This window comes from Pristiophorus japonicus, chromosome 1 (assembly GCF_044704955.1).
Source record: "Pristiophorus japonicus isolate sPriJap1 chromosome 1, sPriJap1.hap1, whole genome shotgun sequence".
Classification (NCBI taxonomy): domain Eukaryota; kingdom Metazoa; phylum Chordata; class Chondrichthyes; family Pristiophoridae; genus Pristiophorus; species Pristiophorus japonicus.
The window spans coordinates 23,432,072-23,459,330 of NC_091977.1; the positions used below are offsets into that span (position 1 = coordinate 23,432,072).

Here is a 27,259-nt window from a genome sequence, read left to right on the forward strand (position 1 = left end):
TTATAGATGGCGCCTGCTCCAGCCTGGAAGGAGCACGATGCAAAGAGGTTGAAGGCCACTGCCACCTTTACAGCCACTGGCAATCCTGTCCTCACCCTGGACTGAGGAAGCAGGTCTGCCTGCAGCAGGTGGCATATCTCAGTGAGCACCTCCTTAGTAAGAACTACAGAGCTGAATTTCTCGCCCACACAGCACAGAAGGAGACCATTGGGCCCGTCACTCTCATTGAAAGAGCTGTCCAATTTAGTCCCACTTTCCTGCCCTTTCCCCGCAAGTCTGCAAATGAATCCTCTTCAAATAAATGTCCAATTGTTTTTTGAAAATTCCTATTGAATCTGCTTTCACCACGCTTTCAGGTAGTGCATTCCAGCTTGGGGCCCGAGATTCAGTACTGTTGGAAAGCTGGTGCTCGCCCCACCTTTTTGGGGCCATTAGCGCCAAAATGTATTCGTGGTTGGGCCACCCCATATTCAGCTCCAAAGTGAACAAGTAGGTTCCAGCGCTAATGAAGTGAATGTTTCAACGTGTGGCTGTCTTAACTTGAGCGTTATCACCACTGAGAAATGCAGGTAGGTTTGCAGCAAGGCCCTAAGGGGGGGGGGAACGAGTTTGGAAGGACTGTAGAAGGATGGCTGGTGTAAGAGGTGCAAGGAGAGCCAACAGGTTCACTGATATGGAGCTGAAGACACTGATGGATGGTGTGGAGGACAGAAGCAGAATAGTGTTTCCTGACGTGGAGAGACCTGGCAGATCGGCAGTACATAATGCATGGAGGGAGATTGCAGAGGAGGTGTCAGGCACCTCGATATGTAAGGATGCACCCTCCCAGGAGCGTGCTGGCTAGTCTGCACCCGGCCTTTCCAGGGTGGCGATGGGTTGACACCTCCGAGCTCTGGGGCGACGGGGATCCTCCTCCACCTCCTCTTCCTCTTCCTCCTGCACCTCCTCCTCCTCCTTCTGCCCCTCCTTCTCCTCAAGTGGTACTGCTCCAGCGGCTGTCCCCTCATGATGGCCAGGTTGTGCAGCATGCAGCAGACCACAACGATTATGGAGACCCGTTGAGGAGATTACTGCAACGTGCCACCAGAGTGGTCTAGACTGCGGAATCTCTGCTTAAGGATGCCTATGCACTGATCGATGATGCACCTGGTAGCACAATGAGCATCATTGTATGGATGCTCTGGCGCTGTCCTGGGGTTCCGCAGCGGAGTGAGCAGCCAAGTGGACAGGGGATATCCCTTGTCCCCAAGCAGTCAACCGCAATCCTGATTCGGGCCGGTGAAGATGGTAGGCACACTGGTCTGGTGCAGAATGAACGGATCATGGCTGCTGCCTCCCTTGCCCGCTGCCTGGTCTGCACGGTGCTGACAGCGATGCCTTCTCCTGAATGCTGCCCTGCTTCTGACCAGGTGTACCAGGTGTCGCTCTCCCAACACTCCTCCCATCCTCAGGGTGAATCCTGCCAAGCAGGTCTCTGCAGCCTACAGGACTCCACTAACGAGTCAGACCTGAAAGTTGTACAAAAGTACAGGGGTATGTGCAAACCCCTGAGCAGCACTCAGCAGGTTTAATGGAGCCAAAACAATTAATAACACTATATGAAAAGATAAATAATGTGGATGCTAGAAAATGAAAAAAAACACTAATAATTAATAAAACTATGTCAAAAGATAAACACCGCAGATGCATGCTGGAAAATGAAATAAAAACACTAATAATTAATAAAACCTTTTACCTACCAAAGGGCCCCAGCCAGTGGTGTCGTGTTCGAGCACCGCATTGGGGGCACTGCCAGGAAAAGTCCTACCTTTTCCTCGGTGAATTTCTCTGTGGTAGTCACTTTCCAGCGGCCGGCACGCTGCAGAGCTCACCGCTGGAAACCTTCCTTTACAGCAGCTCCACCAGGCTGTTTCCAGCAGAAGTGAACACCGCTCAAATCCTCCCCGAGCTGAATATGGTTCGGGGAGGGAAAAGTACCCCACCACGGCGGCTGATCCATTTTTTCCAATAGACCGCCCAAACTCTGCGATAGTCGTCCCTTCAGGGATGGTGAATTTTGAGACCCCCGTCTCCTCTCTCATTTCAAAGAAGGGTAGGGGAGTTCTCCCTATAGAATCATACAATGATACTGCACAGAAGGAGACTATTTGGCCCATCGTGCCTGTGCCGGCTCCTTGAAAGAGCTATCTATTTAGTCTCTTTCCCCAGAGCCCTGCAACGCTTTCTGCTTTGAGTATTTATCCAATTCCCTTTTGAAAGTTACCATTGAGTCTGCTTCCACCATCCTTTCAGGCAGCACATTCCAGATCATAACAACTCGCTGCGTAAAAAAATGTCTCCTCGTCTTGCCTCTGGTTCTTTTGCCAATGACCTTACATCTGTGGCCTCTGGTTACCAACCCTTCTGTCACTGGAAACAATTTCTTCCTATTTTCCCCATCATAACCTTTCGTGATTTTAAACACAACAACAACAACAACAACTTGCATTTATTCTGCACCTTTAACATAGTAAAACTTTCCAAGTTACTTCACAGGAGCATTATCAAACAAAATTTTACACCGAGCCACATTAGGACAGGTGACCAAAAGCATGGTCAAAGAGATAGGTTTTCAGGAGCAACTTAAAGGAGGAGAAAGAGATAGAGAAGTGGAGAGATGTAGGGAGAGGGAATTCCAGGATTTAGAGAACAGGCAGCTGAAGGTTCAGCCGTCAATGTTTAATGATTTGTATCAATGCTGCAGTTAGTTGACCAACTAGATCTGGACAAGCCAGGCAGTCTGCAAGCCGGAGCTTATAAGATAGGAGCTACAGAATACTGCCGCGTGCAAAGGTATTTTTAACCTTAATAAATTAATCATTCATTATTGGATTACAATGAATCCTAAAACAAGTTCAATGCAAGAGTTAATCTATTGAAGTCTTTAAGAGCAGTACATGTGGTGCAACTGTAGTCCATACAAGGCATGTCCCATGACCATTCAACGCATGTCCCATGACCATTCAAGGCATGTCCCATGACCCGACAATACATGTCCCATGACCATACACAGCATGTCCCATGACCATGCACAGCATGTCACATGACCATTCAAGGCATGTACCATGAGTTTACAAGGCAGATCCCATGAAGGAACATAAAATATATATTAGTGCTTCGTACTACTTATGCCTGAGGGAGATTGATGGATTTTTCTTCGGCAAGGTTTTAAGGAATACAGAACGAAGGCGGGTAGATGGAGTTAAGATACAGATCAGCCATGATCTAATTCAGTGGCGGAATAGGCGTGAGGAGGCTAATCATTTTTCTTTATGTAATAGCTTCCATTTTCTTGTAAAATACGTAGGACTAGATTTTACACTTTTGTGCAGATCGCCTAAAAATGGGGGTTATTTCCGGCAAGGGCAGTAAAAATGGGTTTTCAGATCGCCGGCTTCTCGCCATTCTCAAAGCCCCTAATCTCCACTTTTGAATTTGGGTGTTACCGCGAGTGATATGAAATGGGCGGTAGCGTTAAATCTCTCTGACCTTCTGCCGTAAAGTGTCGCCATCCTTAGCAACGGCGTGGCAACACTCGATTCCCGCGATTCAGGAGGTCAAGGGTCATCATGACATGTGCATAAGAGGAGACAGAGAGAAAGGGAGCTGAGAGGGAGTGAAGGCGTGTGTGGGTGTGATGTGGCTACTTTGGGAGGAAGGAGGGAGAGTTTAGAACTTTAGAGCAAATTGGGAAAAAATAATTAGCTGTTACCAGCCAGATATTTGCCCGAATTTGGTGCCTATAGAAACATAGAAACATAGAAAATAGGTGCAGGAGTAGGTCATTCGGCCCTTCGAGCCTGCACCGCCATTCGATAAGATCATGGCTGATCATTCCCTCAGTACCCCTTTCCTGCTTTCTCTCCATACTCCTTGATCCCTTTAGCCATAAGGACCATATCTAACTCCCTCTTGAATATATCCAATGAACTGGCATCAACAACTCTCTGCGGCAGGGAATTCCACAGGTTAACAACTCTCTGAGTGAAGAAGATTCTCCTCATCTCAGTCCTAAATGGCCTACCCCTTATCCTAAAACTATGTCCCCTGGTTCTGGACTTCCCCAACATTGGGAACAATCTACCCACAGCTAACCTGTCCCGTCCCGTCAGTATCTTGTATGTTTCTATGAGATCCCCTCTCATCCTTCTAAACTCCAATGTATAATGGCCCAGTTGATCCAGTCTCTCCTCATATGTCAGTCCAGCCATCCCGGGAATCAGTCTGGTAAACCTTCGCTGCAAGAGCATCCTTCCTCAGATTAGGAGACCAAAATTGAACACAATATTCCAGGTGAGGCCTGACCAAGGCCCTGTACAACTGTAGTAAGACCTCCCTGCTCCTATACTCAAATCCCCTAGCTATGAAGGCCAACATACCATTTGTCTTCTTTACCGCCTGCTGTACCTGTATGCCAACTCTCAATGACTGATGAACCATGACACCCAGGTCTTGTTGCACCTCCCCTTTTCCTAATCTGCCACCATTCAGATAATATTCTGTCTTTGCGTTTTTGCCCCCAAAGTGGATAACCTCACATTTATTCACATTATACTACATCTGCCATGCATTTGCCCACTCACCTAACCTGTCTAAGTCACCCTGCAGCCTATTAGCATCCCCCTCACAACTCCACCCAGTTTAGTGTCATCTGCAAACTTGGATATATTGCACCCAATTCCTTCATCCAAATCATTGATGTATATTGTAAAGAGTTGGGGTCCCAGCACTGAGCCCTGCGGCACTCCACTAGTCACTGCCTGCCATTCTGAAAAGGACCTGTTTATCCAGACTCTCTGCTTCCTGTCTGCCAACGAGTTCTCTATCCTCGTCATTATATTATCCCCAATACCATGTGCTTTGATTTTGCACACCAATCTCTTGTGTGGGACCTTGTCAAAAGCCTTTTGAAAGTCCAAATACACCACATCCACTGGTTCTCCTTTGTCCACTCTACTAGTTACATCCTCAAAAAATTCCTGACGATTTGTCAAGCTTGATTTCCCCTTCATAAATCCATGCTGACTTGGACCGATCCTGATACTGCTTTCCAAATGTGCTGCTATTTCATCCTTAATAATTGATTCCAACATTTTCCCCACCGCTGATGTCAGGCTAACTGGTCTATAATTACCCACTTTCTCTCTACCTCCCTTTTTTAAAAAGTGGTGTTACATTAGCTACCCTCCAGTCCATAGGAACTGATCCCGAGTCAATAGACTGTTGGAAAATGATCACCAATGCATCCACTATTTCTCGGGCCAGTTCCTTAAGTACTCTGGGATGCAGACTATCAGGCCCCGGGGATTTATCGGCCTTCAATCCCATCAATTTCCCGAACACAATTTCCCGCCTAATAAAGATATCCTTCAGTTCCCCCTTCTTACTAGACCCTCGGTCCCCTAGTACTTTCGGAACGTTATTTGTGTCTTCCTTCGTGAAGACAGAAGCAAAGTATTTGTTCAATTGGTCTGCCAGTTCTTTGTTCCCCATTATAAATTCACCTGAATCTGACTGCAAGGGACCTACGTTTGTCTTCACTAATCTTTTTCTCTTCACACATCTATAGACGCTTTAGCAGTTTATTTTTATGTTCCCGGCAAGCTTCTTCTCGTACTCTATTTTCCCCCTCTTAATTAAACCCTTTGTCCTCCCCTGCTGAATTCTAAATTTCTGCCAGTCCTCAGGTTTGCTGTTGGAGGGAGAGGAGGAGGTGACGCAGCACACTGTGGAGACTGATGCTGGCGAGAGCAGTGAGCTGGGAGAGGAGCACATTGGAGGGCGCGAAAGAGCGAGGAGGTTCTCGGACGAGATAAATGACTCTCTCCTGCAGGAGGTCGAGTTACACTGGGGTGATTTGACCCAGGGAGGGCATGGGAAGCCCACCCCAAAGGCCTACCAGAAGATATGGACCGAGATAGCAGAAGTGGTCTCATCGGCGACTGATGAGGAGTGTGAGGGCACCCAATGCCGCAAACGATGGGGCGACCTTGTTGATCAGCAAACGTAAATATTACATTTATTTATATGTACTTATGTATTTATATGATTTGATTTGTTAGAGTCATGAGTGACAATCATCAGATGTGAGGTCTTTCACTTTTACCGGGAATATTGTACTCAAAGCCTCCTGTCACGGTGTACGTCTTTAGGTAAAGAATGATAATTATCATAATAATCATGATTTCAGCTGTCGGTTATCGGTTATGTGTTGTATCAGTCTCTGTGACAGTACCTAGCAATGATATCACGCAATGATCTCATGCCATGTCGTCCTGTCACCTTATACAGAAGACGCTATCGACAATGAGGTCCGTGCAGAGGCGAACGGGTGAGGGTGCCACCAGTCATCAGCGACCTCACTGACATAGAGGAGCGACTTCTCGCACTCGTGGGGAAGCACCCCTGGGCGGCCACACAAGCAGCTGCAGACCCTGAATTGATGCCACGTGAGTAAAGTAAACACCATTGCGTGATGGAAACTCAATAGATGCCACACCCACTCATATCCGAACAATAAGATATGATAGATGATTTCTAAAATTGTCCTATAAATAATGCTGGCCGAATGAAAATCATTGCAATGGACAATGTGTTGATGGTCATGAAATTTCTGTGATGATTTTGAGAGCGGTGGAGCTTTTGTCGTGCATATGATGTGTGTAGCGCTGGACTCACCTTGTGACCTAGCACCCCCTTCTCCTCTAATAATCTCATTTGTGTTTTGCAGCTCAGCCAGCAATGCGTCCCAAGGCAAGACCACAGAGGCCAGAAGGTGGGGGCGCGGGGCCTGACTGCCCCAAGCATCTCTCCACAGGGCACCCCACTTGTCCCCAGGACGGCTCTGACCCCACGGAGGTTTCGTGGACGCAGCAGGTCTGTTCCCTGCGCGCTACGTGAGAGCGGAGAGATGGTACAGTTGTCCAGGGGGACTGTAGACATTGCGGACCAGCTCCTCGATGCATTGGGGGGCAGATCCCTACAGCTGGCCACCATCTCCGGCACCGTGACTGAGTACGTTCTGCTGGAGGTGATAGCCAGGAACGCTGCTGGCACAGGCCTCCCAGTGGTCCCAGAGCGCGGCACTCCACCCCTAGGTTCTGCACCACCAGTGCCAACGAGAGATGAGAGGCAGGAGCAAGATCCTGCTTCTGGATCCGAGAATGATCCCACCTTGGTACCCCTTGCTCCTGTATCCATGCAACCATCGCCTCTGCCTTCATCCCCCCCAATGAATGAGGCACTGCCTGAGGAGCTCTTCAGCCAGGCAGTATGGAGCGAGATGGGGAAGGGGTAGAGGTGGAGAGAAGAAGGGGAGGTGGAAAGGAAAGGGAAGTGCTTGTCCGCAGGTGATGGCTGTGTAATATCTCCATCTGGGTGAATACAATTTGTTGTAATGTATGGGGGGAGGGGGCCACCCTCTTGCTTTGCATTTGTATTCTGTGTTGCTGGACATGTTGAACATTTGATTGATGTCAATGGTCAAAAAAGTGGGGTGGGGGTGGGGTGTTTTTGCCCGTGATACTTACGATTTCAGACCAATGGTCGTATAAAATGTTTTTTATTGAACATAACCTTGTTGCACATTGTTTCAGAAACCTGGACCGTTTCACACTGGTGATTCCTTAACATGAAAGGGTTAAATAAAACTTAACTTGAATCAATTTAAATTTTAACTGGCACCAAGGTGATGCCCAACATTGATGTCTGAGCTCCACACACAGCAGTGTGTCAGCGTTCAATCACAGCAACATTCTTTCAGGCAAATCGCTCATTTATGAGCTCCTGACGTAAGAGTCTTGCAGCTATGTAGCCACCAATGACCCTTTCCTGCCAGCTGGAGGGGGGCATGGTTGCATAGCCAGCCTGATTGTCTGGCCCTAGGTTAGCATCCAGCCCCTTGTCCTCCTCTTCCTCTCTCTCCTGAGGCGGACCATCAGTCCCTTCTGGCAATTCTTGTCCCCTCCTGATAGCCAGAGTGTGCAGCATCGAGCACACGACCACGAATTTAGCTACTTGCTCAGAGTTGTAGCTCCCCTCCTGAGTGCTTCAGACATCTAAAGCGCTGCTCAAGCACAGTTATTATTTTCTGTATCGCATTGCATGTGTCTCTATGGCTCCGGCTGTATCGCTTCTCGGCCTCGATGTGGGTGTCATGCCGGGGGGGTCATCAGCCAAGTGGCTAGGCGATATCAGTTGTCACCAAGCATCCAGCATCGTCCTTGTGGCTGACTCTTAAACATGTCAGAGACAGCGTTCTCACACAGGATGTGAGCCTCATCGAAGGTGCCCGGACATTTGGCATTCACTGCCATTATGATCTGGTTGTGGTCGACAACTAGTTGGACCTTCACGGAGTGAAATCCTTTTCTGTTACGAGAAAGCTCTGGGTCCTAAGAAGGTGCCCACATTATACTGCATTTGCAATGTATTTGCCCACTCACCTAACCTGTCCAAGTCACCCTGCAGCCTCTTAGCATCCTCTTCACAGCTCACATTGCCACCCAGCTTAGTGTCATCTGCAAACTTGAAGATATTACATTGAATTCCATTGTCTAAATCATTAATGTATATTGTAAATAGCTAGGGTCCCAGCACTGAACCTTGCGGTACCCCACTAGTCACTGCCTGCCATTCTGAAAAGGACCCGTTTATTCCTACTCTTTGCTTCCTGTCTGACAACCAGTTCTCGATTCACATCAATACATTACCCCCAATACCATGTGCTTTAATTTTGCACACTAATCTCTTGTGTGGGACCTTGTCAAAAGCCTTTTGAAAGTCCAAATACACCACATCCACTGTTTCTACCTCCTCCACTCTACTAGTTACATCCTCAAAAAATTCTAGAAGATTTGTCAAGCATGATTTCCCTTTCATAAATCCATGCTGTCACTGCTTTCCAAATGCGCTGCTATTACATCTTTAATAATTGATTTCAACATTTTCCCCACTACCGATGTCAGGCTAACCAGTCTATAATTCCCTGTTTTCTCTCTCCCTCCCTTTTTAAAAAGTGCGGTTACATTAGCTACCCTCCAATCCATAGGAACTGATCCAAATCTATAGAATGTTGGAAAATGACCACCAATGCATCCACTATTTCCATGGCCACTTCCTTAAGTACTCTGGGATGCAGACTATCAGGCCCTAGGGATTTATCAGCCTTCAATCCCATCAATTTCCCGAACACAATATCCTAATGAGGATTTCCTTCACTTCCTCCTTCTCTCTAGACACTTGGTCCTCTCGTCTTTCTGGAAGGTTATTTGTGTCTTCCTTAGTGAAGACAGAACCAAAGTATTTGTTCAATTGGTCTGCCATTTCTTTGTTCCCAATTATAAATTCACCTGATTCTGACTGCAATGGACCTACGTTTGTTTTCGCTAATCTTTTTCTCTTCACATATCTATAGAAGCTTTTGCAGTCAATTTTTATGTTCCCTGCAAGCTGACTCTCATACTCTATTTTCCCCTTCCCAATTAAACCCTTTGTCCTCCTCTGCTGAATTCTAAATTTCTGCCAGTCCTCAGGTTTGCTGCTTTTTCTGGCCAATTTATATGTCTCTTCGTTGGATTTAACACTATCCCTAATTTCCCTTGTTAGCCACGGTTGAGCAATCTTTCCCGTTTTATTTTTATGCCAGACAGGGATGTACAATTGTTGAAGTTCATCCATGTGATCTTTAAATGTCTGCCATTGCTTATCCACTGTCAACAGTTTAAGTGTAATTCGCCAGTCTATTCTAGCCAATTCACGCCTTATACCATCGAAGTTACCTTTCTTTAAGTTCAGGACCCTAGTCTCTGAATTAACTGTGTCAATCTCCATCTTAATGAAGAATTCTACCATATTATGGTCACTCTTCCCCAAGGGGCCTCACACAACAAGATTGCTAATTAATCCTCTATCATTACACAACAAACAGTCTAGGATGGCTAGCTCTCCAGTTGGTTCCTCAAAATATTGGTCGAGAAAACCATCCCAATACACGCCAGGAAATCCTCCTCCATAGTATTGCTACCAGTTTGGTTAGCCCAATCTATATGTAGATTAAAGTCAGCCATGATAACTGCTGTACCTTTATTGCACACAACCCTAATTTCCTGTCTGATGCCATCCCCAACCTCTACTACTACTATTTGGTGGTCAGTACACAACTCCCACTAGTGTTTTCTGCCCTTTGGTGTTCCGCAGCTCTATCCATACAGATTCTACTTCATCCAAGCTAATGTCCTTCCTTACTATTGCGTTAATCTCCTCTTTAACCAGCAACGCTACCCACCTCCTTTTCCTTTCTGTCCATCCTTCCTGACTATTGAATACCCCTGGATGTTGAATTCCCTGCCTTGGTCACCCTGGAGCCATGTCTCCGTGATGCCTATTACATCATATCCATTAACAGCTGTCTGCGCAGTTAATTCATCCACCTTATACAAATGCTCCTCGCATTGAGACTCAGAGCCTTCAGGCTTGTTTTTTTTAACACTCTTTGTCCTTTTAGAATTATGTTGTAATGTGGCCCTTTTTGTTTTTTCCCTTTGATTTCTCTGCCCTCCACTTTTGCTTATCTCCTTTCTACCTTTTTCTTCTGCCCCCATTTTACTTCCCTCTGTCTTCCTACATAGAATCCCCCCCCCTGCCATATTAGTTTAAACCCTCCCCAACAGCACTGGCAAACACTCCCCCTCGGACATCGGTTCCAGTCCTGCCCAGGTGCAGGCCGTCTGCTTTGTACTGTTCTCACCTCCCCCAGAACCGGTTCCAATGTCCCAGGAATTTGAATCCCTCCCTCTTGCACTATTCCTCAAGCCATGTATTCATCTTAACTATCCTGCTATTTCTACTCTGTCTAGCATGTGGCACTGGTAACAATCCTGAGATTACTACCTTTGAGGTCCTACTTTTTAATTTAGCTCCTAACTCCCTAAATTCCGTCTGTAGGACCTCATCCTTTTTTTACCTATATCTTTGGTACCTATATGCACCACGACATTTAGCTGTTCACCCTCCCCCTCCAGAATGCCCTGCAGCTGCTCCAAGATGTCCTTCACCCTTGCACCAGGGAGGCAACATACCATCCTGGAGTCTCGATTGAGGCCGCAGAAACGCCTATTTATTCCCCTTACAATAGAATCCCCTACCATTCAAGGGTAGCCAGCCGTTAAACCCTGCCCCACCACACACCATCATTTCATGCGTTACAAAAGAATTAGGAGCCGGAGTAGCTCACTCGGCCCCTCGAGCCTGCTCCGCCATTCAATAGAATCATGGCTGATCTTCGACCTCAACTCCACTTTCTTGCACTGTCCCCATATCCCTTGATTCCCTTAATATTGAAAAATCTATCAATGTCTGTCTTGAATATACTCAAAGACTGAGCCTCCACAGTCCTCTGGGATAGAGAATGCCAAAGATTCACCACCATCTGAGTGAAGAAGTTTCTCCTCGTCTCAGTCTTAAATGGCTGACTCCTTATTCTTAGACTGTGACCCCTGGTTCTCGACTCCCCAGCCCGAGGAAACAACATCCCTGCATCTGCCCTTTCAAGCCCTGTAAGAATTTTGGATCGTTTCAATGAGATCACCTCTCATTCTTCTAAACTCTAGGGAATATAGGCCTAGTCTACTTAATCTCTCCTCGTAGGACAATCCCCCATCCCATGAATCAGTCTGGTAATCTTTGTTGCACTCCTTCTACAGCAAGTATATTCTTCCTTAGGTAAGGAGACAAAAACTGTACACAATACTCCAGGTGCGGTCTTACCAGGGCCCTATATAATTGTAGTAAGGTGTTGTTACTCTTATACTCAATTCCTCTTGTATTAAAGGGCAACATACTACTTGCTTTCTTATTTGCTTGCTGTACCTGCATAGTAACTTTCAATGATTCATGTACTAGGACACCCAGCTCCCTCTGAACACCAACATTTCCCAATCTCTCACCATTTAAAAAATACTCTGCTTTTCTAGTTTTCCTACCAAAGTGGATAACTTCACAAAAGGAAAATACTGTGGATATGTAACCTGAAATAAAAACAGAGAATGCTGGAAATCTCAGTGGGTCAGGCAACATCTGTGGAGAGAAAAACAGAGTTAACGTTTTGGGCCGACGACCCTTCGTCAGAACTGTCAAATGTTCTTAAGCACTGAAAGGGGGGGGGAAGAAAGAACAAAAGGGAAGGTCTGTGATAGGGTGGACGGCAGGAGAGATTAGAGAGACAAAAGGGAAGATGGACCGAATTGGAATGGTAATGATAGAGGTTAGACATCGGTTAATCTGGATAGGGTGTGAATGGCAGAGTCATGACCAGCTGCCATTATAGACAAAGAGGAAAAAAAAGAAAGAAAAAAAAATCAGAAGATGGAGGCGGGGGGGGGAGGCGGGGGCGGAGGTAGAAGGGAAAGGGAGCCAAAGATGGCCAGAGCTTATGCTCTGAAATTGTTGAACTCGATGTTGAGTCCAGGTTGTAAAGTGCCTAAACGAAAGATGAGTTGTTGTTCCTCGAGCTTGCGTTGAGCTTCATTTGAACAATGTAGGAGTCTGCGGACAGAGAGGTCAGAATGGGAATGGAGTGGAGAATTAACATGACTGGTGACCAGAAGCTCAGGGTCACACTTGCGGACTGAACGGAGGTGCTCCACAAAGTGGTCACCCAATCTGCGTTTGGTTTCCCAATGTAGAGGAGACCACATCGTGAGCAGTGAATATAGTATACTAAATTGAAAGAAATACAAGTAAATCACTGTTTCACCTGGAAGGTGTATTTGATGCCCTGGATGGTGGGAAGGGAGGAGGTAAAAGGGCAGGTGTTGCATCTCCTGCACTTGCACGGGAAGGTGTCGTGGGAAGGAGAGGGACTGCTGGGGGTGACTGCGGAGTGGACCAGGGTGTCGCGGAGGGAGCAGTCCCTTTGGAATGCTGAGAGGGGAGGGGAGGGGAAGATGTGATTGGTGGTGGGATCACGCTGGAGGTTGCGGAAATGGCAGAGGATGATCCATTGAATGTGGAGGCTGGTGGGGTGAAAGGTGAGGACAAGGGGAACCCTGTTGTGGTTCTGCGAGTGAGGGGAAGTGGGGAGAGCAGAGGTGCGGGAAATAGAACGGACACGGTCGAGGGCCATGTTAACCACGGCGGAGGGAAATCCTTGGTCGAGGAAAAAGGAAGACTTGTCAGAGGCACTCGTGTGAAAAGTAGCATTATCAGAGCCAATGCGACAGATGGAGAAACTGGGAGAATGGAATGGAGTCTTTACAGGATGCAGGGTGGGAGGAAGTGTAGTCCAGGTAGCTGCAGGAGTCGGTGGGCTTATCGTGGATACTGGTCGAAAGCCTATCTCCAGAAATGGAGACGGAGAAGTTGAAGAAGCGAAGGGTGGAAATTGGATGTAAAGTGATTGGAACATCACATTTCTCCACATTATATTCCATTTGCCATGTTCTTGCCCACTCACTTACCTGCCTGTATCCCTTTGAAACCTCTTCGCATCCTCCTCACAATTACATTCCCACCTAGCTTTGTATCATCAGCAAACTTGGATAGATTACTTTTGGTCCCCTCATCCAAATCATTGATTATAGATTATGAATAGCTGGGGCCCAAGCACTGATCCTTGCAGCACCCATATGACACAAAATATTTAGACGAGCTGGTCTTACACTATAGTGCAGGTGCAAACAGGTCTGTCACATGAGGCTTACTGAGCAGAAGGGAGTTCATTTGGCTTACCACGTCTGTGCCAGCTCTTTGCTTGAGCAAACAAAAACTAATCCTACTGCCTTGCTCTCTCCTCAGAGACCTTTTCATCTTGCTCTGTTTCTGACATTTGCTGACAGTGCACACCACAGGCAAACCTTAAGGTTAGCAGTGTTAATGAACAGAGAGTGTATTGCACACTGCAGAATCCTGCACTGTAGATAGCCGACAAATGTGAGAGACCTCCGTCACTGGCCTGATTACTAAGTTAAGGTGATGACCACAAATTCCCCCCTCTTATCCTTGCATTCTATCAGACTTCAGTGTGGTTTCCAATTGTTGCCACGTGTCAGAATAGGTTGGCTACTTTGTGTGAAAAATGCTTGGATTGGGTTCTGGTGCAGTGAAATGTCAACCACTTTGTACTGTTGGGACGTGCAGATAGTTCAACCTCAACTGAGCTTCTATATCAAAAGGTTTCCCTTCTTCTTCAAATGAAGTAGGACTAAATGAAACGGAGTTCAGGGAAAGAGCTCTGCGGGGCATTCAGCTTACATATTTCCAAGAGACACTTTCAATGTTTTCTAATCATTGGAGAAGGGCGAGTAACAGACACTGTCTGTATTGTGAACTTATCTTAAAATAGTGTTGCATTTTATAATATGTGGTTAATATATGTGCTTTAGTATATTATTTAAGTGTAAATAAATGTGATTTGTTGTCTTAGCCTGTAACACTATCTGCCATATAAAAATATAGTAATGAGTATCCTACATAAATTCCAGTAAGGACCTTACTGCAATCATGGTGAATTGCTAGATCTAGACTTAATTTGTAAACTCAGAAAGTGAAAGAAGATGATTAAGTACAATTTCTTTTAAAGTTTTGCTTGAATTTAAGAAAGAAAGAAGAAAGACTTGCATTAATATAGCTCCTTTCTTGACGACCGGATGTCTCAAAATGCTTTACAGCCAATTAAGTACTTTTGTAGGACTTAAATCTTGGGAGTATAATTAAGAAGTTTGCAGATGACACTAAAATAGGCTTGTGGTTGATAATGAAGAAGAAAGCTGTGGACTGCAAGAAGACATCAATGTACTGATCAGGTGGGCACAACAGTGGCAAATAGAATTCAATCCAGATAAGTGTGAGGTAATGCATCTGAGGAGGTCTAACAAGGCAAGGGAATGCACGTTAAATGGTACAACACTGAAAAGTGTTCAGGAACAAAGGGACCTTGGAGTGCAGGTCCACAGATCCCTAAAGGTAGCAGGCCAGGTAGATAAGGTGGTTAAGAAGGCATATGGAATATTTGCCTTTATTAGACGAGGCATGGGATACAAGAGCAAGGAGGTTATGCTTGACCTGTATAAACCACTGGTTAGGCCGTAGCTGGAGTACTGTGTGCAGTTCTGGTCACCACATTACAGGAAAGATGTCATTGCACTGGAAAGAGCGCAAAGGATATTTACAAGAATGTTGCCTGGACTGGAGAATTTTGGCTATGAGGTAAGATTAGAGATGCTGGGTCTGTTTTCTTTGGAACAGAGGAGGCTAAGGAGGGATCTGCTTGCTGTGTATCAAATTATGAGGGGTCTGGATGGAGTGGATAGGATGGACCTGTTTTCCTTGGCAGAGGAGTCAACAACCAGGGGGCATAGATTTAAAGGAATTGGGGGAAGGTTTAGAAGGGATTTGAGGGGAAATGTCTTCACCCAGAGGGTGGTGGGGGTCTGGGACGCACTGCCTGAAAGGGAGGTAGAGGCAGAAATCCTCACCACATTTAAAAAATACTTGGAGCACTTAAAATGCCATAACCTACAGGGCTACGGGCCAAGAGCTAGAAAGTGGGATTAGGCTGGATAGCTCTTGGTCAGCCGGCGAGGACACGATGGACCAAAGTGGCTTCCTTCCGTGCTGTAAATTTCTATGATTCTATGATTTTATGGAGTGTAGTCACTTTTGTAATGAAGGAAATTTGCAGCAGCCAATTTGCGCGCAAGCAAGTTCCCACAAACAGTAATGTGATAATGACCAGATAACCTATTTTTCTGTGATGTTGATTGATGCATAATATTGGCCAGGGCACCGGGGATAACTCCGCTGCTCTTCTTCAAAATAGTGCAATGGGATCTTTTATGTCCACCTGAGAGAGCAGACAGAGCCTCGGTTTAGCGTCTCATCTGAAAGATGGCTCCTCCGACAGTGCAGTGCTCCCTCAACACTCATCATCATCATCATGGGCAGTCTTTCGAACGAGGATGACTTGCTTCCACGAGTTCACAGGTGTTTCGATGAAGGACCCGATGTTCCAGTCCTGAACTCCAATTGGGGGGGTGGAAGATGCCTGTGCGTGAATTTTTTTAATGTGTGGTGGCCACACTTGGAGCACTGCGTACAGTTTTGATCTCTGTATTTAAGGAAGAATCGTTTTCTTAGGCAGTCCCTTGTATCGAGGATGACTTGCTTCCACACCAAAAAGGATAAGTTCACAGGTGTTTCAATGAAAGACCTAATATTCCATGTCCCAAGCTACATATTGAAGGGTAGAAGATGCCTGTGCGTGGATTTTTTTAACGTGTGGTGGCCGTTGCACACTAGCCACCACATGGTACCTTAACAAAACTAGGTCTTGGTCCAGTGGCAAGGATTAACCAAGATGACTGGAGACCTGCTGTGCTGCATGGACCTAGCGTGCACATATCGCAGTGTGGGCTGGCCCGTGCTGCCTCTGGGCCCTCGGCTCTTCTGGGCCCCCTACTCTCATCTGTCGCACCTCCGCCACGATCTCTCGCCGCTCCTCCGCCATAAACATTCACCGCATCTCGCCACAAACACTCGCCACCCATCGCCCCAGCCTTCCCACTCCTCTGTACCTGGGTCCTCCCGATGTTCCTGTCCATGCTCCAAAACGGCGACCAGGATGATGTCACCCAGTCGTCCATCTCAAAAGCCTTGGAGCAGCTTATGCTGGAGATTGAAGTGGTACGCTGCTCCAGCTCTTTTATAGCCCGACTGGCACTGGGAGTGTCAGCCTAGATTTTTTAAATGATGCAAAATTGAAAACGCACAAACAGGAAATCGTATCGATGGCAGACAGTAATTTGCATGTCACATCATCAAATAGCACTTGCATCTAAATTTAGCAAGTGAGTCGCAATTAATCAGCTGGGCAACAAGGTCTTCCATACGTGTGAGGTACCTACAGTGTAGAACTCTCCGCTGTACGACATTCTTTACACTATTAACACTCCTAACCTTTAAACACCCTTAAAAGTTTTCCCTGTGATTTATGCTGTCACCAAACAGTGCCGTGAGTTACAGAAGTTGACATCTAATTAACGCCCACTTTAGCGGTTTAATGAACAGTGATAAATTCCAGCTCCTTCTTTGGCAGCTTTTAATTAGCTGTAATTACATGCCACATAAATTGCTGAGTTTGTTGTGTTACTGAGTTACAGTAAATTCGTCCTAATTTATCTGCTTGAAGACTGGGCGATCTATCTGTTGGATTTAACGTCAAGAGGTTAATCAAATACTTCCATTTGTAATAACATGCTATAAAATCCTGACCAGACTGTCTCCAAACACACATTAACCACAGTTGACTGGGCTGATCTTCAATTCTTTTTTTTCCTACCGTATTATTGGGCCGAGGGCTTTTGATATCCAGGATGTAAGATTTGGGGGGGGTCAATGAAGAGAAACTATGGGCCCAAGTTTCAGGACGCGCATAGAACGGCGCAGCCCCGACCTGGACGCCCGTTTTTCGCACCCGAAAGTGCGCCTAAAAAATACCTGCAGATTCTCCGGCTCCCTGCAGGCCCTCTGGAGCTTGGCACGGCGCAGCACGAGCTGTGGGGGGCGGAGCCAGGTCCCTGCACTGAAATCAGTGCCGGCACCTCTGCACAGGCACGCTACAGTGGGCGCACATGTGCAGTAGCTCTAGGCACCCGTAACTGTGTGGGAGGGGCCCGGAGCACGCCGCCCCCAGCCCTGGCCGAATGGGCTCACTGGGGCGGCGAAGATCAGGCTGCACCTCCCTTGTCCAGCTCCTGCTCTGGCTCCAGCTTCCTCCCCTGTTCAGCTGGCTCTCTCAACCCCCCCACCACCACCCCCCCTTCCCAGCTCCCGCTCCGCTCCCCCCCCAGCTCCTGCTCGGACTCCCCCCCACATCTCCCGCTTGGACCCCCCCCTCAGCTCCCGCTCCGACCCACCCCCCCAGCTCTCGCTCCGACAACCCCCCCCCCAGCTCCAGCTCCGACGACCCCCACCCCCCCCAGCTCCCGCTCCGACGACATCCCCCCCCCCACCAGCTCCGGCTTCCCCCGGCCACCTACCTTTGACTCCGGTCCGCTCCCTCTTCCTTTGGCGGGGCCCGCCCGCCAGGCACCTTGCTGGGGATGGGCCCCGCCCGAAGTCTTGGGCCCGGTTTCTTCACGTCGGCTGGGCCCATTCAGCCTCCCCTCCCTCCCTCTCCTCCTCCCTCTCTCCCCCCTCCCTCCCTCTCCTCTCCCCTTCCCTCCTTCCCTCTCCCCAACCTCTCCCTTCCCTTTCCCTCTCCCACCCCTCCTTCTCTCTCCCTCTCCCCACCCCTCCGTCCCTCTTCCCATTCCTCCTCCGCCTCCCCCTCCTCCCCTCCCTCCATCTCCCCACCCCTCCGTCCCTCTCCCCATCCCTCCTCCTCCTCCCCCCTCCTCCTCCCCACCCCTCCTCCACTCCTCTCCCTCCCTCCCCTCTCCTCCCTCCCTCCCTCTCCTCTCTCCCTCCCCTCTCTCTCCTCTCCCTCCCTCTCCTCTCCCTCCCTCCCCCTCCCTCCCTCTCCTCTCCCCTCCCTCTCCTCTCCCCTCCCTCCCTCTCCTCTCCTCCTCCCTCTCCTCTCCCCTTCCCTCCTTCCCTCTCCCCTCCCTCTCCCTTCCCCTTCCCTCTCCCACCCCTCCCTCTCCCACCCCTCCCTCTCCCTCCCTCTCCCTCCCTCTCACTCCCTCTCCCTCCCTCTCCCCACCCCTCCCTCTCCCTCCCTCTCCCCACCCCTCCCTCTCCCTCCCTCTCCCCACCCCTCCCTCTCCCTACCCCTCCCTCTCCCTCCCTATCCCTCCATCCCTCTCCCCACCCCTCCTCCTCCTCTTCCTCCCCCCTCCTCTTCCCCACCCCTCCCCTCCTCCTCTCCCCCTTCCTCCCCTCCTCCTCTCCCCCTCTTCCTCCTCCCCCCTCCTCCCCTCCACCCTCCTCCTCCCTCCCCCCCTCCCCTCGCTGTCAGAAACACATAGACACTGACAGACAGAGAGAGAGACACTGACACTGACAGACAGAGAGTGAGAGAGAGACACACAGACAGACAGAGAGAGAGACACTGACAGAGAGAGACACATGCTGTTGGAGGGCTCCCGGTGCTGCAGTCGGTGAGTAGAAATATTTTTATTGATTGATTTTTTAAAATTTTTTACATTTTTTATTAATTTTTTTTGATTGATTTATTGGTTGATTTATTGATGTATTTATCCTTTATTATTGATGATGGCTCTTTATTTGTAAAACTGAAGTGTTTAATGTTTGTAAACTTCCCTTCCCCCTCCCCCCCCCATTCCCGACGCCTGATTTTCTAAGTGCAGGCAAGGTTTCTCTGAGTGTGCAAAAATCTACACTTACTCCATTCTAAGTTAGTTTGGAGTAAGTTTCACTGCCTAAACTTTCACAACGGGCGGAAGTGGCCGGACACGCCCCCTTTTGAAAAAAAAAATCTGTTCCAAACTGAAACTGTTCCAACTGACTAGAACCAGAGCAAACTAAATGCCGAGAATTGCAATTTCTAAGACACTCCATTCTAAACCAGTTGCTCCAAAAAAACAGGAGCAACTCATTAGAACAAAAGAACATAAGAACATAAGAATTAAGAACAGGAGTAGGCCATCTAGCCCCTCGAGCCTGCTCCGCCATTCAATAAGATCATGACTGATCTGGTCGTGGACTCAGCTCCACTTACCCGCCATCTCCCCGTAACCCTTAATTCCCTTATTGCTTAAAAATCTATCTATCTGTGACTTGAATACATTCAATGAGCCAGCCTCAACTGCTTCCTTGGGCAGAGAATTCCACAGATTCACAACCCTCTGGGAGAAGAAATTCCTTCTCAACTCGGTTTTAAATTGGCTCCTCCGTATTTTGAGGCTGTGCCCCCTAGTTCTAGTCTCCCCCACCAATGGAAACAACCTCTCTGCCTCTATCTTGTCCATCCCTTTCATGATTTTAAATATTTCTATAAGATCACCCCTCATCCTTCTGAACTCCAACGAGTAAAGACCCAGTCTACTCAATCTATCATCATAAGGTAACCCCCTCATTTCTCGAATCAGCCGAGTGAATCGTCTCTGTACCCCTTCCAAAGCAAGTATATCCTTCCTTAAGTAAGGTGACCAAAACTGCACGCAGTACTCCAGGTGCGGCCTTAACAATACCTTATACAGTTGCAGCAACACCTCCCTGCTTTTGTACTCCATCCCTTTCGCAATGAAGGCCAACATTCCATTTGCCTTCCTGATTGCCTGCTGCACTTGCAAACTAACCTTTTGGGATTCATGCACAGCATGTTGTAATTTCTCCCCATTCAAATAATATTCACTTTTACTGTTTTTTTTCCCAAGGTGGATGACCTCACACTTTCCGACATTGTATTCCAACTGCCAAACCTTAGCCCATTCGCTTAACCTATCCAAATCTCCTTGCAGCCTCTCTGAGTCCTCGACACAACCCGCTTTCCCACTAATCTTAGTGTCATCTGCAAATTTTGTTGCACTACACTCTGTCCCCTCCTCTAGGTCATCTATGTATATTGTAAACAGTTGTGGTCCCAACACTGATCCCTGTGGCACACCACTAACCACTGATTTCCAACCGGAAAAGGATCCATTTATCCCGACTCTCTGCTTTCTGTTCGCCAGCCAATTCTCTATCCATGCTGAGACATTTCCTCTGACTCCGCGTACCTTTATCTTCTGCAGTAACCTTTTGTGTGGCACCTTATCGAATTCCTTTTGGAAATCTAAATACACCACATCCATCGGTACACCTCTATCCACCATGCTCGTTATATCCTCAAAGAATTCCGTAAGTTAGTTAAACATGATTTCCCTTTCATGAATCCATGCTGCGTCTGCTTGATTGCACTATTCCTAGCCAGATGTCCCGCTATTTCTTCCTTCATAATAGTTTCAAGCATTTTCCCCACTACAGATGTTAAACTAAGCGGCGTATAGTTACCTGCCTTTTGTCTGCCCCCTTTTTTAAACAGAGCTGCTCTCCAATCCATTGGTACCTCCCCAGAGTCCAGAGAATTTTGGTAGATTATAACAAATGCATCTGCTATAACTTCCGACATCTCTTTTAATACCCTGGGATGCATTTCATCAGGACCAGGGGACTTGTCTACCTTCAATCCCATTAGTCTGTCCAGCACTACCTCCCTAGTGATAGTGATCATCTCAAGGTCCTCCCTTCCCACATTCCTGTGACCAGCAATTTGTGGCATGGTTTTTGTGTCTTCCACTGTGAAGACGGAAGCAAAATAATTGTTTAAGGTCTCAGCCATTTCCACATTTCCCATTATTAAATCCCCCTTTTCATCTTCTAAGGGACCAACATTTACTTTAGTCACTCTTTTCCGTTTTATATATCTGTAAAAGCTTTTACTATCTGTTTTTATGTTTTGCGCAAGTTTACCTTCGTAATCTATCTTCCCTTTCTTTATTGCTTTTTTAGTCATTCTTTGCTGTTGCTTAAAATCTTCCCAATCCTCTAGTTTCCCACTAACCTTGGCCACCTTATTCGCATTGATCTTTGATTTGATACTTTCCTTTATTTCCTTGGTTATCCACGGCTGGTTATCTCTTCTCTTGCCGCCCTTCTTTTTCACTGGAATATATTTTTGTTGCGCATTATGAAAGAGCGCCTTAAAAGTCCTCCAGTGTTCTTCAATTGTGCCACCGTTTAGTCCTTGTTTCCAGTCTACTTCAGCCAACTCTGCCCTCATCCCACTGTAGTCCCCTTTGTTTAAGCATAGCACTCTCGTTTCTGACACAAATTCCTCATCCTCAATCTGTATTACAAATTCAACCATATTGTGATCACTCATTCCGAGAGGATCTTTTACGAGGAGATCGTTTATTTTTTCTGTCTCGTTACACAGGACCAGATCCAAAATGGCTTGCTCACTTGTAGGCTCTGTTACATACTGTTCTAAGAAACAATCCCGTATGCATTCTATGAATTCCTCCTCCAGGCTACCCCCTGCGATTTGATTTGACCAATCGATATGTAGGTTGAAATCCCCCATAACTACTGCCGTTCCTTTTTCACATGCCTCCATTATTCCCTTGATTATTGCCCGCCCCACCGTGAAGTTATTATTTGGGGACCTATAAACTACGCCCACCAGTGACTTTTTCCCCTTACTATCTCTAATCTCCACCCACAATGATTCAACATTTTGTTAATTGGAGCCAATATCATCCCTCACAACTGCCCTGATATCATCCCTTATTAACAGAGCTACCCCACCTCCCTTCCCTTCCTGCCTATCTTTCCGAATCGTCAGATACCCCTGTACGTTTAATTCCCAGTCCTGGCCACCTTGCAACCATGTCTCTGTAATGGCCACCAAATCATACCCATTTGTAATGATTTGTGCCGTCAACTCATTTACTTTATTTCTAATGCTGCGTGCATTTAGGTAGAGTGTTTTCATCCTCGTTTTCAAACCATGATTTTTAGTTTTTACCCCTCCTGCAGCCCTTTTATATTCAGTGGTCCTTTTTGTTTCTTGCCTTTGGTTTCTCTGCCCTCCACTTTTACTCATCTCTTTTCTGTCTTTTGTTTTTGTCTCCTTTTTGTTTCCCTCTGTCTCCCTGTATTGGTTCCCATCCCCCTGCCATATTAGTTTAACTCCTCACCAACAGCACGAGCAAACACTCCCCCTAGGACATTGGTTCCGTTCCTGCCCAAGTGCAGACCGTCCGGTTTGTACTGGTCCCACCTCCTCCCAACTCAGGCCGAAACTTGGCCCATAACGCGACTGGGGGTGAATCCGTGCTTCTCACGTCATAAATAATGCTCACAAAGTCAATAACTTTGGGTTACGTTAGCCATGTTCTTTTGGAATATGTGGTCAGGAAGCTGGCAAGTGGGATATTAATGAGGTACGAATGCTAAAACTGAGCAAGCCTCCCCGGTAAAGTTCAAGGACAGCTGGGCCACTTGCTAGGCTGTCCGGGAGGTAAAATCTGTCAGGACTTTGTCTGGCTACCATCTGTCCCGCTTTCTTCGAAAGCTTCTTAAAAATCTATCTTTCCTTCGCCTCTCCCTATATGATCCACCTTGTCTCCTGTTCAGTGTTCTCTGTGTTGCTTGCAGAATTTTAGACATTCTTCTACGTGAGAGGAGTGATACGTGAGAAGTGTTTAGGCTTGTAAAGCAGTTGTGCTGTCATTCCAAGTCATTCAACCCATTAACCTCCCTCTCTTTGGGCTCAATTTTCCCCAGTAATTTGCGCCGTTATTTTGGAGCAGGTTGCTTTTTCTGTCCTAAGTTTAAAAAACCACGGGCTAGAACCTCCACTTGCTTTGCATGCTTAACGCCCACTTACCACCCAGTTTACTGCTGAAATGATGTATAACACCCATATATCGCCCATTTCAGCACAAAATGAAAACTGACAAACATTTTTCGGAAACTTATCACCGAGCGTTACTTTCCCCATGTGCGTAACGCCGGGAGAAAATAATACCGCCCAGCCACTTTGTTTGGACGGAATCATCAGAATAAGCTAAATCAATGCACATAATACCACCCAGCGTTACTTTCCGCACGGAATTAACGTCGAGATTCAATAATACCGCCTACCCACTTTTTTTTTGTCGGTAAAGACCACATTTGCAAGACCAATGCCCAGGAGCTCGCCCACCGTCACTTCCACCACCTCTCACACATATCGCCCACAATATCACTCGTCCCAAAAAACGGCCATAAAAAGTGGAACTGTTCTGAACTAACGCAGCGGTGTGGCTGCCATTTTTTAAATCGCAGATCGCTTCATTCAAAAGGCTGCTTCAACTTCGGGGGAGTTTGCATTGACTTTGGAGATCTTTTCAGGTGAAGCGACCATCTCAACAGACATATTTTCAGACTCTGGACTATTGGGGGTTGACTCTAAGTATAATTTAGTGAGGAAATCATTGCTTCTGATCAATTGCTATGATACTTTCATTGCAATGGGGCAAGCCATTTCTCAGCCTGCGTCGACTAATATGCAGATACTGCAGAGTGCAGATGGCTCAATGTGTGATGCACATCATTATGACCCCAATTTAAGACGTGCAAGAATGAGGAGGAGGTCCAGACCATACACACCCTACACTTACAGGGAGAAGAGGTCTTACCTCGACGTGTCCGAGCACACCTGCCTTTGGAGACTGCGCTTCCACAAGGTGGTGATCAATGAAATATGTGAGCTCATCAGGTCACATATGCAACCTGCCATCAGGATATCAGTGTCGGTCGAGGTCAAGGTCACCGCGGCACTGTCTGTCTACGCATCCGGTTCCTTTCGAGCCTCCGCGGTCGAGAGTTGCCCTCTGTCTCACAATGACACCCATTGCTGCATTAGACAGGTCGCAGAGGCCCTGCACGCGAGAAGGATGGACTTTATCAGCTTCCCCATGACCATGGAGGCTCAGACTGACAGGGCTGGAGCATTCTACCACATTGCTAAGTTCCCCAGGGTGCAGGGAGCTATACAGTGCACTCACATCGCCATGCGGCCACCTTCTCAGTACCCGGAGTGTTTTTGTAACAGAAAAGGATTTCACTCCCGAAAGGTCCAACTAGTTGTTGACCACAACCAGATTATAATGGCAGTGAATGCCAAACGTCCGGGCACCTTCGATGAGGCTCACATCCTGCGTGAGAGCGCTGTCTCTGACATGTTTAAGAGTCAGCCACAAGGACAATGCTAGATGCTTGGTGACAACCGATATGGACAACCGATACAACCAGATGACCTCTCTGCGTGACACCCACACCAAGGCCGAGAAGCGATACAACCGGAGCCACAGAGACACACAAAATGTGGTCCAGAAAACAATAACTGTGCTTAAGCAGCGCTTCAGATGTCTAGAGCACTCAGGAGGGGAGCTACAATACAACCCTGAGCAAGTAGGTAAATTCGTGGTCGTGTGCTCGATGCTGCATAACTTGGCTATCAGGAGGGGCCAAGAACTGCCAGAAGGCAGTAATGCTCCACCTCAGGAGAGAGAGGAAGAGGACGATGAGGGGCTGGACGCTGACCTCGGGGCAGACAATCAGGCTGGCTATGCAATCATGCCCACGCCCCCCCTGCAGACCGCAGGAAAGGGCCATGGTGGCTACATAGCTGCAAGACTGTAATGTGAGGAGCTCATATCTGAACGATTTGCCTGAAAGAACGTTGATGTGAGTGACAACGCTGACACACTGCTGTGTGTGTGCAGCTCAGACATCAATGATGCCCATCACCTTGGTGCCAGTTAAAGTTTACGTTGATTGAAGTTAAGTTGTATTTAACCCTTTCATGTTAAGGAATCACCAGTGTGTAATGGTCCAGCTATCTGAGACAATGCGCAACAAGGTTATTTCAATAAAAAAAATGTTATAACAACATTGGTCTGAAATCATAAGTATCACAGGCAGTAACACTCAACTCCCGCCTATACCCCACTCTTTCCACCATTGACATCAATCAATTGTTCAACATGTCCAGCAACACAGAATACAAAGGCAGAGCAGGAGTGTGGTCCCCTCCCCCCACACATTACAACAAATTACATACACCCAGATGGAGATATAACACAACCATCACCTGCGGACTTTCAGTTTCCTTACCTGCCCCACTCCCCTTCTTCTCCCCACCTCTACCCATTCCCCTCCTCGCTCCACGGCGCCTGGGGGGGGATGAAGTCAGATGCGATGGTTGCATGGGTACGGGAGCGGGTAGTGCCAAGGGGGCAACATTCTCTGATCCAGAAGCAGGATCTTGGTCCTGCCTCTCATCTGTCGTTCGCAGTGGTGCTGCGGAACCTAGGGGTGGAGTGCTGTGCTCTGGGACCACTGGGAAGCCTGTGCCAGCAGTGTTCCTGGCTATCACATCCAGAGCCTCCGCCATCAATGGAATGTACTCAGTCATGGTGGCCAGTTGTCGGGATATGCCCCCCAATGCTTCGATGAGCTGGTCACCAATGTTTACAGTCCTCCTGGACAACTGTACCATCTCTCTGCTCTCATGTGGCGCTCGTGGACCAGACCTGCCGCGTCCACGAGGCCTCCATGGGGTCGACGCCGTCCTGGGGACAAATGGGGGTGCCCTGTGGCAAGGTGCTTGGGGCCGGTACCTCCAGAGTGGAGGCAGGAATGACCGGAGGACCACGAGATGGCCTTGGAGTGGAATGGCTTCTGGACCGTGGCGATGCAGGTTTCTCGAAGTCCACATTCTCATCCATGGAGAACAGACCCAGTGGATTGACAGGCGATAATCGTAGCTCCTCAGCACCAGATGTACGATCGTCCGGAGAGTCGGGCCCCACGCCCCCACCTTCTGGCCTCTATGGCCTTGCCTGGGGCCATGTTGCTGGCTGAGCTGCAAAACACAAATGACGTTATTAGAGAAGAAGGGGGTGCGAGGATCACAAAGTGAGTCCAGTGTTACACACAGCTTATGCACGACAAAAGCACCATCGCTGTCAAAATCATCACAGACATCAGATTTCATGACCATCAACACATTTGCATTGCAATGATTTTCATTAGGCCAGCATTATTTCTATGACAATTTTAGAAATCATGTATCATATATAATTGTTCGCATATGAGTGGGTGTGGCATCTATTGAATTTACATTACGCAATGGTGTAAGCTTTACTCATGTGGCATCATTTCAGGGTCTGCAGATGCTTGCGTGGCTGTCCGGGTGTGCTTCCCCATGAGTGTGAGCACCCACTCCTCCGTCTCAATGAATGGTTGACCAAGAATCAAGGCAAGAGCAGGAAGGTAGTGCAGGAGTCCCCTGCGGTCATCTCCCTCCAAAACAGATATACCGTTTAGGATACTGTTGGGGGAGATGACTTACCAGGGGAAGGCATCAGCAGCCAGGTTCATAGCACCATGGGTGGCTCTGCTGCACAGAAGGGTGGGAAAAAGAGTAGGAGAGCTATAGTGATAGGGGACTCTATAGTAAGAGGAATAGATAGGAGTTTCTGCGACCGCAACCGAAACTCCAGGATGGTATGTTGCCTCCCTGGTGCAAGGGCCAAGGATGTCTCGCAGTGGCTGCAGAGCATTCTGGAGAGGGAGGGTGAATGTACATGTAGGTACCAACAATATAGGTAAGAAGCGAGAAGAGGTCCTACAAGCTGAATTTAGGGAGCGAGGAGATAAATTAAAAAGTAGGACCTCAAAGGTAGTAATCTCTGGAGTGCTACCAGTGCCACGTACTAATCAGAGT

At 47.6% G+C, this 27,259-nt stretch overlaps 1 protein-coding gene across 1 annotated transcript in view; it reads left to right on the forward strand.

Moving 5' to 3' along the window:
• Positions 1–442: 442 nt before the first annotated feature.
• The window catches only part of LOC139273975 (uncharacterized), an 81,072-nt gene continuing 54,255 nt past the window's right edge, over positions 443–27,259 (forward strand). The window contains exons 1-3 of the mRNA XM_070894628.1: positions 443–489; positions 1,837–1,957; positions 2,744–2,832. Of these exons, the coding sequence (XP_070750729.1) occupies positions 443–489; positions 1,837–1,957; positions 2,744–2,832 (257 nt within the window). The remainder of the gene's footprint in view (positions 490–1,836; positions 1,958–2,743; positions 2,833–27,259) is intronic.